Source organism: Lichenostomus cassidix, chromosome 1 (genome assembly GCF_008360975.1).
Source record: "Lichenostomus cassidix isolate B80296 chromosome 1, HeHo_3.0, whole genome shotgun sequence".
Classification (NCBI taxonomy): domain Eukaryota; kingdom Metazoa; phylum Chordata; class Aves; order Passeriformes; family Meliphagidae; genus Lichenostomus; species Lichenostomus cassidix.
Window position 1 is genome coordinate 113,968,223 of NC_139479.1, and position 12,638 is coordinate 113,980,860.

General features: G+C 43.9%; 1 protein-coding gene across 2 annotated transcripts in view; it reads left to right on the forward strand.

The window, feature by feature from the left end:
- Positions 1–12,638, forward strand: part of RAB6A (RAB6A, member RAS oncogene family) — a 40,082-nt gene that overhangs the window by 23,526 nt on the left and 3,918 nt on the right. The window contains exons 2-6 of one of the 2 annotated variants that reach the window (XM_085077871.1): positions 1,456–1,514; positions 4,045–4,098; positions 5,729–5,834; positions 7,636–7,747; positions 8,439–8,532. In XM_085077871.1, the coding sequence (XP_084933997.1) occupies positions 1,456–1,514; positions 4,045–4,098; positions 5,729–5,834; positions 7,636–7,747; positions 8,439–8,532 (425 nt within the window). Of the gene's footprint in view, positions 1–1,455; positions 1,515–4,044; positions 4,099–5,555; positions 5,662–5,728; positions 5,835–7,635; positions 7,748–8,438; positions 8,533–12,638 lie in introns of both variants that reach the window. The other variant, XM_085077877.1, reaches the window with a different exon arrangement.

A 12,638-nucleotide genomic window follows, 5' to 3' on the forward strand; every position in this document is an offset into this window, starting at 1 on the left:
TTCTGCTTCTCCCTGCTGAGCTTCATTTGCCTCCTGAGGTAATTTTGGCATTTTCCAAGATGAATTTGAATTCTGCTTCTGTCCTCTCCTTTGCTTGCAATCACTCCCGAATTAATGCCTTCTGGGAATTCAGTAAACACAGGGCCAGCAAGGCGGAACAGAAATTAGAGATACAGAGGGAATTGTGGGCTTTCATCCCTGCCAGCATTTCTAAAAGGAGTCGGTTTGGGTTTTTTAAGAGGAGGAATGGCAGTGCCTCAGTATTCATGGAATTAAAACTGTGAGCAGTTGGTGTTAATACCAACTTGATCTGGTGCCTGTCAACATAAACCTGGGTCTGTTCAGAGAAGAAATGTCTTGGAACTAAGTCCATTAAGATGCTCTCTCCAAATGCTGGTTGAAACAGATATTTAAATATAAACAAGCCAAGCAGCACCTTATTTTCCCTCTCTTTTTGTGAAATGAGTGAAGGCAGGGAAGGCAGGCTCCAGGAATAACCAAAATATTTTCAGATCTCATAGTTTATGGACAGACCCTCTCCAAGACACATCAGTCAGAAGGGAAAAATTTGCTGGAAGACTTGAGTGTCCTTCAGGGGTCGTGAGTTACCAAAGCAAATAATTTCCTGGACCTGTGAAGAATTCAGTGTGTCTGTTTGCATCAGTGGCCACGTGAGGAAAACCAGCTTGTTTGTGGTGCTGCAAATCAATTCCTGGGATTCAGCCTGTGCTGCAGCGGGAGGGGATTGGATTTGCTTGTCTGTGTCTCCTGAGGATTGTCACTGGATCTGGAATGAATCCCAGGAATTGATTTGGGACATCAATGGGACAAATCTGAATAAGGGATTCAGGAGTCATTCCCACCTGGGATGCATTGCTTCCAAAAACCTACTCAGTGTAGGGAATATTTGCTCTACCTTCATGAAAGCAGCTTTTTAACTTTGTGGGAAACTTGGTTCTGCCTCCAGAGCAGAATATGTTAGAAATTCACGTGGGAATTCAAATTTTGACTTGGGAAAATCTCATTTCTCCAAAGCCATCTGCTGGGTTCCTGTTTGTTTAGCCTTTTTTCAGAGTTAACTGAAGATGAAAATGCTGCTTAATTTGGATAGTGGAGCTTTTGGTGACAACTTGGTTAGTTGTAGGGACTGTTAAATCCATTCAGTTCAGCTAAAATTACTGAATGACTTGGTAGAAAATGGAGCAATGAAATTATTTTCATTTTCATCTCAAATCACAAATAGTTAAGAGTAAAACTGATGCTTGGGAATGATACAGAAAGAAATGTGACTTTACAGTTGTAAAGTCACATAACTTCTCTTTTCCTTGCAGGAAGTTTAAGTGCACACTGTGGATCTGTTGGATACAGTAAACCATTTTTAAATCACTTGCTTAAAACTTGCTCTGAAATTGTTCCTTGAATCCATGGTTTTGTTTTGTTTTTTTTTTCTTTTAGTGGGGAAGACTTCCTTGATCACCAGGTTCATGTATGACAGCTTTGACAACACCTACCAGGTAAATTAATCTGTATTTTTGTCTTGTGTGAGATTCTTCTGCTGCCATGTCTTCCATTACAGGAAAAGTAAGAGTTGAAGAGTTGACCAGGAAATTCCTAATTGTAAAATCTGAATTTTAATCACCTGCCAGAGTGGCACTTCTGGGTTGGATTCTGCTCCAGGAGTTTTTCTGCTGCTTGAGCTGTGATTCTAAGGGAATACCCAAGGAACAGCCAGGAAATAGCAGTTGCTAAAACTGCTAAAATAGCAGTTTGCTAAAAACACACTGCCAGGGTGTTCTTTCCATCATTTTCTACCAGAACACCACAAATGTAATCTGTGTGTGTGGATAACATAACAGGTACCCAGCTCTTTTAAAAAACAAGTTGGTACAAGCTAAAAAAATCATACAAAATGTAAAAAAAAGAGGGAAATTTAGGAAATTTAGAAAAAAAAATACAAATTAGCATTGTGTATTCCAGGAGAATGGTCATTGTTGCCCACTCCCAGAATTGAGCATGAGCTCAAAATGTGGCAAGATATAAAAGTACTTCAGTTTCCTAAAAGTGTGTCTTGACCAAGCAGGACATGTTTCATGACTTGGTTACAGTTGGTGATGTTCTGGATACACGAAACTGAGAAAAATCTGTTCCTTGGTGCCTGGGAAGGTTTTTTTAGGGGGTGGGAGGAGGAGGTAATAGGAAAAAAAAAATGGAAAATGTTGTGATTCTTCTGTTCCTCAGTGTCTACCCAAGGATCTCATTTTAACTGAGTGATTTCCCTCCTGCCTCTTTAGTAATTCCTCCTTGCTGCTGCTAGGAAAAAAGAGATGGGAAGTTCTCCCTGAACTTCTATGGGAAGAGCCAATCTTCCATAGTGTGTGGGAGGGCTGGAGCACAAGTCACTGCTCCTGAGGGAGCAAACATCCTTGCAGATTCCTCCCACTGTAATTACATGGCCATTCAAGGCAGTTCTTTTATTTAAGCTGGGGTTTTTTCTTCCCACTGTATTTTTTTTTTTCAGGACTGCTCCTTTTCCTTATAGAGTTTGTGTCCTAGTTCTTCCTGGAGGAGGTTAGACACTCTGTGCTTTAGGGTGTCCCCGTGGAGAGGTGGTCTGATGTAATACATTAAATGATTGCAAAATCAGTGAGTGGCACTTAGAACGGTGAGAAATCCTAAGGGCTTCCAAGATAACTTGGATTTAGGCATCAGGGCTGCCTGCCCAGTTTGGGTGTTAATGGGCTTGGGTCAGAGCCATGCATCCAGACCCCTCAGTTTTCCTGGAGTTGTGACTGAGGTGGGGCCATACATCCTCTTGGGCTGTAGCTGGAAGAAAGAATCAGTCACAAAAGCTCCAGGAATTTGGCCAGAATCACACTGCATGTTGGTGTCAACCCAAACTAGACATTTTTGGATGCCCAGGATTCTCTGGAGACCCCTCAGAGTCCAGAATTTAATGCCACATCACACCCTGATCATGGGCAACTGGAGCTGGAGGTGAGTTCAGGGACGATCAGCTTGTTCTGGACGTTTCTGGCAGATTTTGAATGCATATTTTTCTGAAGCCTATCATTTGAACACGGGTTTTTGTGTTCAGCTGTTAAAAATAGAAAGCTGCCATTTAATAAAATCCGTGCTGTGCATTGCATTCCTTTTGCTCGTTGATGGATGAGAGGAATTCAGCTGTGTCCCTCTGTCTTATCAATAAGAACTTGCTGTGCTATGTCAGAAACCCAAACACCTGGAATAAAACTGTGCAATTGGAGGTGTTTATTTTACCAGGAGTGACTCCCTTCTGTGGGCATGCTGGGAATGATTTCACTGGTGCTGTGGCACCATATGTGACATATCATAGAAGATCTATTTTAGTAAAAGTCTGGGTTATAGAAAGTGCTGGAATCCACTCCTCCCTACTGCTGTTTCCATTTTGTGGTAGGATAGGCTGGGAGAGGAGAAGGCTCCAGGGAGAGCTCAGAGCCCCTTCCAGTGCCTGAGGGGGTTCCAAGAGAGCTGGAGAGGGACTTGGGACAAGGGACTTGGGACAGGACACAGGGAATGGCTTCCCACTGCCATTAAGGGTGTTCTACAGGAAGCTCCCACCGGTGTCTGGGCATTTGGGTGCAGTTCTGCTGCTTTAGGATGAGCCAAGCTTTAGTAGCTGTTAGGGGTCATGCAGGTATCTGCCTGGAAAAGTGACAATCCATGGAGATATTTGGCAGCTGGGAAGAAGGCAGTGTGCCCACATACCCTGTTGAGCAGGGGGACACCAGTTTGTCACATGCATAAAAATCCCTGCTGCTACCCAAATAAATGTGTGGATTGAACCGTCAATATGCATGAACTGAAGTCAAGCTTAAAACCTTTTGTGCCTTAAGGAATTGTTCTGGTTGTGGATATATTATGTAAATTGCTTATTGAATCATGCTATATCTTAAAAATAAGAAACACAGCCTTTTTTCTTGCAGGTGCTGATGCTCCCCTGAAAAATCACTGCAGGTTTTCTGACATTTTATTTAAGAACTGTTGGTTTTCTTCTCTCTCTTCCAGGCAACAATTGGCATTGACTTCTTATCGAAAACCATGTACTTGGAGGATCGAACAGTGAGTAAGATTTTGTTGCTCTTCTCTGTGAGCAGTAGGAATGAGGACCAGCATCTGGTTTTGTGCAGCCCACACTTCTGAGATCACTTGGAAGCACAGGCTGAGCCTTCATCTCCCAGCTGCTTCCAGACTGACATGTGCTGTGGAGACATGGCAGTAGGGAATGGGAAATAATGGGAAATCACCATTTGGTTCGTGTGTGCAGGGCTCTCAGGAGCAGCTTGGGATTGGCAAAAGGTGCTTTAGTGTCATCCTCTGTGAAGAGAGAGATGATACAGTAATTTGAAATTGAGGGGTGAATGATGGTGGGAATCTGGAGGAGGGACCATGCTTAACCCCTTCAGCTTTTGATGCCAAGGAAGAAGGGTAAAATATAAATTGCCAGATGGGGCCAGTTAATAACTGGCTCCATCTTCATAATATTCCTGGTGTAAAAAGAAGGTGGCCTTTGATGAGTTCACTAATGAGGCTTGTTTCTTAGCTTGGTGCAGTTTCAGCTCCTCAAGTGAAATCACTCCTCTGTGCAAGCAGACCTGTTGTTTAAAATGAGCTCAGATTCTTAATTAAGAAATTCAGCCTCAGTTGAGCTATTTGCAGAAACAAAACTGCAGTGCTGCAGAAGCTTATGGGATTGGATAACTCTCCAATAAATGGGATTGGATAAACCCCCAATAAATGGGATTGCATGGAAAGTGCTTGAGGGATGAGATGTCCTTTCCATGGCCGGACTGGCTCTTGCACACCTTGCCATACACCTTGCTTTTAGTGTGTCTTCCCTTTTCTTCCAGAACCTTGCTGGAAAGAGCCATTCAGCCTCTCTGTGCATGTTACTTTGCAATTTAGAGTTATAATGAGCATTTTATCCTTGAAAAACCGACATGAGTAGCTTTTCCAGCTTTTCCACCAGCAGCCATCCTTCATGCTGCTGGAGGTTGCCTGTGTGAGTCCTGAGGAAGGAGAGCAGAGCATGAAACTCTGGTGTAGGGAGAACTGCAGGTGAACATTTCACAGGATCACAGAATCACTGGGGCTGGAAAAGCCCTCCTAGATGAAATCCAGCCATTCCCCAGCACTGCCAAGGCCACCACTGAGCCACGTCCCCAAGTGCCACATCCTCACGCTTCTGAACACTTCCAGGGATGGTGATTCCATCACTTCAGCCTAGCTTTCTTGTTGGTCCTCTCAGTTTGGAAGCTGAGCCATTCCACTCCTCCCCTTTTGGAAGGGAAGCTTTTTTTTGGGAAGCTGAGCTAGCTGCACCCCCCCAGTTTGGCTGCTATTATCCCTTGGGAGAGATTGCTGTAAGGAGACAGTATCCTGCTTCTCCCAGTCCCCAGGCACCTCCTGCATGAGTTTATCCTTTTTATTTAGCTTTTTTGGAAAAAAAAAGTGAAACATTTCTTTACTCTTTTATTTTTAGTGGCAGTTTGGCTTTTTTAATTTTCTCCCACCCACAGATCAGGTTGCAGCTGTGGGATACTGCGGGTCAGGAACGTTTCCGTAGCCTCATTCCCAGTTACATCCGTGACTCTGCTGCTGCTGTAGTAGTTTACGATATCACAAGTAGGTATTTTGCACTGGGTTTGACCTTTTTTCTTATTTTTCTTGCTTGTTTGACTGATTTTGTTAGGTACGGTTGCAATTATGGGACACAGCAGGTCAAGAGCGGTTCAGGAGCTTGATTCCTAGCTACATTCGTGACTCCACTGTTGCAGTTGTTGTTTATGATATCACAAGTGAGTGGGGGGAATTCTGCATTTCTAATACTCTGCCCTTTTCATCCTCTAGCTTAGCTTTGCATGTCCTCTCACGTCATCTGCTTGGGCTTCATCCTGGCATGACAAAAACGTGGTTTCTTTGCTTGTTTTAAACAAGCCCCGTGGTTGCTGCTGTTGCAATGTATAATCCGTCTCACAAACATCATTTTAACCTTCCCTATCCCATTTTCTTCAGTCCTCGAGTCCTGCCTGCTCTCGTTGCACTCTTCCATCTGCCTTGTGGTCATAACATCACCTGTGACTTTTGGTCTTCATGTTCATGGGTACCTGAATTCTGAAACTGGAGACTTTTGTAGCTTGCTCCACTTCATTCACCCTCCCCCACCAAACCAAATCTGGGCACGGGCTGGCGGGGAGAACGCATTAACATCACCTTTTCCTTGGGATCAGCCACTCTCACGTGCTGCGAGATGTAAAACTTAACCACTAAGCCCTTACCCTTTAACAATTGCTCTTTCATTTCTTACTAAGGTATGTACATTTTTGTCAACTAAAATATTAGTGCTTCTTCAGCCCTTCTCCTTCTGTCCCTCCCCTCAGTCCAGACACCCCTTAACTTACCAGTTCCTGCGCTGACAAAGAGCAGAAATTTTGTTTTAGGGGAGCTAAACATTCAGACAGTTTCAGTTCTAAACCACGATTGACTGAGAACAATGGCCTCATTTTACACAAATGCATAGGTTCTTGTCCTTTGATTTACAAATACTAGAAGATTCCAGCAGGAATAGGGGCTTTACCTAGAACAGCTCTAATTGTTAAAAATAGCACTTTCCTTTGAGCTAAAATTACTGGTTAGCTGTGAACTCGGAATTTTTTCCTGACCTAGCAAATTCGATATTGCCAAGCAGTAAAGAGAATTAAGACACTGGCAAGTGATCAAGTCTTGGCTGTCTAGCACACAATATATTACTTTGCAGTAGAAGCCATTAAGAAAAAAAATCAATACTTTTCAAGAACTGCTGCAGAGCTTCCCCCCCCATCCCTTTTTAAGCACTGAAACTACTTTGGCTGCTCAGATGCTCTTTGTGTCACTAACTGGCAAATGCTGAGCTCTGTGGCAGCTTCCCTCCAACTCCTTTTTCCCTATGGGATGCAACTTTTCAAGCACCATACAGTGTGGAATTCTTACCTTGCAGCTTTTAAGGACGTAGCATTAAGAAAAAAATGCTTGTGAAGAGGTTAAATTTCTATTTCTGGTTCTATGCAAAGATTTGGGAATTGTTTTGAAGGCAAGTGTTCAGTGCCACAGGATTTGCTGGTGTGTTGTGTAACCCTGGGATCCCCTAGAGAAAATAAGAAGTGATTCAAGTGTGCAAAATGCAAGGCTGGGATTGAAAATTTTGAGAAGCAGTGGGACTGTAGGAACCTCTGTAGGTGCACAAGCCACGAGCAGCGTAGAGTGCAAAAATTAATCCCCACTCCCTATAGAAAATACTTTATGTTGAGCCAAAAAAAAGGAACTGAAACACAGTGATAAGACTTTTCATTTTAGGTGCTGTCAAAACCAAATTATAGATGGACTCAGTTCCCTCCCTGGCTTTGAATCCACCTGTCATGAAGCACTTGCCCATCTGAAATGAATGCCAGAGTTTCAGTGTCCTTTAGTGGGGGAGATTTAGGGTTTCACTCGCTGATTCTTCATCACCCTCTTCCGCCGACTCCACAGAATATGAAGCTTTTCTTTCCAAGTCCAGATGTATTTCCTGGTGACCTGTGAGGGACACCTGCAGTGATAACCCTCTCCACTGTTCTCTGATAGATGTAAACTCCTTCCAGCAAACCACAAAGTGGATCGATGATGTCAGAACGGAACGGGGCAGTGATGTCATCATCATGCTGGTGGGAAATAAAACAGATCTAGCAGATAAGAGGTATGAAGAAATAATCCAGCTTTCAAATGCTTTGCTTTCTCTGCTGCTGTTTGCTCCTATTTTTAGGAGTATTTTTAAATGTATTTTTTATTTTATGGAGATGGCTGTGACTAGAGAAATCTCAATTTTAAGCCCTCTGTCTTTTGGCTAAACCAAATTTCCATCACAGTGCTGTGAATGAGTTGAAAACCATCACCAACTTGTTCAGATGACAGGAGAGAAGGGATTGTTGACTACAGCCTGCATCAGTGAATGAATAAACTGGTTACAAATATTTATTCTTAGTAGTGTTCTGCTCAATGGGTGGAACACCTGTCTGGGAAAAATGGGACAAAATTCCTCCCAGTTGAGATGCTGACACTTGAACCTTTGTTAAAACAGTTTGTTGTCGTTGATGAATTTTGGATGTTAAAATGTAGTCATTGCTAATTGTTCAGACATAAAGGCACAGCTTCTTGGACAGGGATTTGGGGGTGATCACTTGGCTGTTCCACTGGAATGCTGAGTTCTGCTTTGGGAGCCAGGTGTGCCATGGAAGTGGGTCTGGTACCAAAAGCAGTGATACCTGTCTGCAGCTGTGCATTCCATGCAGGAAGAAAACCCAATAAATGCTTTCAGAAGTGTAATAAATGATAACTTCTAAGGTATTTGTCCAGTTTTTTTTTTCCCTTGACTCTGTTTTCTTCCCTAGACAAGTGTCCATCGAGGAAGGAGAAAGGAAAGCCAAAGAGTTGAATGTAATGTTCATTGAAACTAGTGCAAAAGCAGGATACAATGTAAAACAGGTGAGTGGCTGCTGTTAACACACCCTTGTGGGCAGATATCCTTCCCTGGATATTGGGAGGCCTTGGCAAATGGTCCCAGAGGGAATTTTAGTCCACACACAGCAAGCAACACCTCAGAGCTGAGTTGTTGGCTGAGGTTCAGAAGGATCCCTGACTCAGGATTTCATTCCCCTTAATTAACAGAGGAGTTATGGAAGAAGCTTTGTGAGTACAGAGTCAGACCTTCCTAGGTTTTTGAATAATCCAGATTTGGATCAGTTCAGACTGATAGACAAAAAATTGGGGAAACACGGTCTGAGGACTTTGTGATCCTGTTTCAGTGAGTAAACAGACCAGAGGAGGAGGAGTGTGATCATTTTAAGCTTCCAATGCTCAGGGAGACAGTGAAACTGCTGTTCCTGCTCTGTTGGAAGGCACTGGAAGTGGCAGCAAATGTTCCTGGACAGCCAAAGCTATTTATTTCTAGTAGATGAGGGGTTGCTTTTGAATTGGGGAAAGCAGTGAAAGGTCTTTTGAGCTGATGGGACAGAAAAATGATGGTTTATGTCCTGGGATGAGCTGTGGCCCTTTAAATTCAGGCCCAGAGAAGACATTAATTCATGGGTGCATCCACAGAGCAAACACACATGGGTGGAATGCTGTGTTCAGCTCCGTGTTCCCCAGGAGTAGAAGGATGTGGAGCTGCTGGAGAGAGGCCAGAGGAGACCACAGAGCTGCTCCAGGGCTGGAGCCTCTCTGCTCTGGAGCCAGGCTGGGAGAGCTGGGGATGTTCACTGGAGAGGAGAAGGATCCAGGGAGAGCTCAGAGCCCCTGCCAGGGCCTAAAGGGGCTGCAGGAGAGCTGGAGAGGGACTGGGGACAAGGGATGGAGGGACAGGACACAGGGAATGGCTTCCCACTGCCAGAGGGCAGGGAGAGATGGGATCTTGGGAAGGAATTCCTGGCTATGAGGGTGGGGAGGCCCTGGCACAGGGTTTCCCAGAGCAGCTCTGGCTGCCCCTGGATCCCTGGCAGTGTTCCAGGCAAGGCAGGATGGGTCTTGGATAGTGGAAGGTGTCCCTGCCCATGGCAGGGGATTGAAACTGGATGAGCTTTAAGGTGCCTTCCCACCCAAACCCTGCAGGGATTCTCTGTGTATGGAGGACATTCCATGTCTATTTTATCTATGTAGTTACACAAGTAGTTTCTATGCAGAAGGGTACCAGGAGTAATAAAATAGGATTATAAACTACTTTATGTTCTAGACAGGACTAAAGGGTCTGTTATTAAAATGTCCCTTGACTTTGTCTCTAAGTAGCAAAATGATTCCCTATATAATGGGATAATTATAGCAGTGTTAACTCAGAGCTGTTTCAGTGCATTACCCACCATGGATGTGTTGGCTTCCAGGGTCCCCCAATTATCCTGCCACAACAGAGGCTGCTTTGTGATTAAGGTTTGGATTCTGTGCTGCAATCCTTGATGAGTGCTTAGACCTGGGGGTGTGCACTGAGAGCAGTTGCCTCACTGAGAGGAGTGATGATGATGATGATGATGATGATGAAGCAGCTCTGTACTCCCTCTTTCCTTGGGGGAGTTTCTGTGCCCTGACACAGTTCCAGAGGTTCTGTAGCCAAGCCTGTGAGGGAGTTGTGGCTTTCAGGGCCAGCTGGGACCCTGAGGATTTGATGGTGTGCAAAGGCATGAGTGGATGTTCAAAAAGAATTTAAAATGGATTTTTCTTCCAAGTTTTGATCCAGGTGTTGCAGCTGTGGACTGGGATGTCCAAGGATTTCAAAGCTATTCTATACTCCAGAATATTTATTACTCTCATTTTTATTAGTTTAATAAGTAGTTGTTTAAGCAATTATCAAAGGATAAGACTTTTAATACCACTACTTAGATGGTTTCCTGTTTTCCTGCAGCTTCTCTATTGAATTGTGTGAATTTATTTTATTAACTTAGCAATAAATTCTCTCCAGTGAAATGGGAAAGTATAACTGCAGAATGGATCCTCTTCCCATAACCTGTGTAAAATCCTTAATAAGCTGAATGCAAATTTGACCTTCCCACAGCTGATAACTTCTATCCACAATATATTCTGATCCTGCAGAACAATCACTGTCCAAGTTAATTTTTATACAGGATTTTCAATTCAAGTGTCAAATTATTTTAGACACAAAGGCCATATTCTGACTAAATATAGTGAAACACATTGATGTCAAAATTAAGATCACCTCTGCCAGCTATTAAATATTAATGTAAAGGTGAATTTTGGAGTAGTTGGTTTGTCCACTAAGGTGTAGGTCTAGATTTAGCAATTAATTAACAGCTTGGATACTGCATGTGACTGAAATGTGTGGATTAGGGATTGTGAACTGGTTTGTTTGGGGTGTTTTCATTTCTGTGCAGGACTCCTGCCTGTCAGTGTTGAAGTTTCCCAGGTTGCCAGTGCTCCACTTCCCAGCCTGTGGGAGCAGTTCAGGAAAACAGACCCAAAGTCCTCTTTTCTCAGCACAAAATCTGGGGTAGGGAGTGGCACAAGTTAATGCAGAAGAACACTTGGGATCAAGTTAAGCCCTCTAACATCTCCCCCAAAAGGGGAGAGCTCTGAGGATGGCACCTCAGAGCTGAGAACTGTTGGATCTGTGACTGCAGAGCTGTTTGCTGTCTCCAAGGTCCTTCATGCTAATTGTTCCCTCAGGCTTTGGGCAGGAGGTGTTGGAGGAAAAATGAGTGGGTATTAGGGAATAAAAGTGGTGCCAGTGTTATTGTGGGGTTAAACTGATGCAGTAGAGGGGAAAAGATTGGCTTCTGGATCCTGCAAAGACTGATTGCCAGGGGAGCCTTAAGCTGGAGAAGTAGATAACTTGCTCCATTTAATGCAGAGAATTGTAGTCTCTGATTCATTCTGTCAGCCCTGAATAAGCTTTAAAAGACTTTGCGATTCCTGCTCTGTCTCGGCAGTCTGTATTTCAGGGAATCTTATTGTTAGTCTGTGGATTTCATGCCCAGAATATGTCAGGGTTCATTTTGCTGTCTTGTAGAAAGAGAGAGGAGGGGGAGAGCCCTCTAATTCCTCCTTCCAGCAGTACCTGGCACACTCCACACTGGCCCTGGAAGAGCCAGGGGATGAATGTGGTCCTTGGCAGAAGAACTTTCTCACGGCAGCAGCTGAGGGAGCACAGCCCCTCCGTGACCCTGTTCTCACAGAGCTGGGCTCTTTCTCCTGTCTTCTGATTCTTATCCATCTGATGGGCAAGAATTATCCTCAGAGTTGCAGAGAATGAGAATTAGGGGAAGATTTTGTTTGCCTTGCATTGGGGAACAGGTTTCTTGCCTGGCATTTCCATCTGGACAGTGATCCTCCTGTCCTTTCCATATTGCTGCTGGAGCGTGGCTGAAAACTGGTTTATGCCTGCCGTCCTTTGTGACCCTGATCTCTTGGGATTTACTGGCTGGAGCAGCAGGAAAGGCACAGTTTGGCAAATCACTTGAAACTATTGGGGAGAGATGAGGCTTTTTTTCAGAGTTTCTATCAGGAAGCAGATTGCAGAGTTGAACACTGAAAGATAGTTTATGTGGATTTTAGTCTTTCAGCTGCTGCATTTCACTCCTGCCTTGGAAAAAAAGCCCTGGATGCTCATCAATACTTGTGTTTTTATACCCACACAAACATTTCAACATGTACATGTGTGTATAGACACACACTGGCTCGGGGCTGACAGCACCAGGAAGCTCAGAGGGCCCTGTGGGAAGGCTGCTTTCCAACCATCAGGAAGTTTCCCTAATTGGATTTACTCACATATGCTGCGGCTGATAAGCAGAAGGCTAATAAAAAAGAAAGTTGATTTTTCTTAGTTGCCAAATTCCTATTTTTAGTCCGATAATTTAGGGGAGAAATGCTAGTAAAAGCTCATTTTATGCCTGGTCTTAATGCAAAGAAAGGATTACTGTATTTTAAACAGCATTTCTGTCATCAGTGTGGTTTAAGTGCTGGCATTCCAGTTGGTTCCATCAGCTGAGGATTTTTTAAAGACACCTCAGCCTTCCCCTGTGTGGACATTCCTGCTGTTGGGTTAGGTACAGTTTAGCATCTGGACTTTCATTACTTCTTTGTTGGCTTAT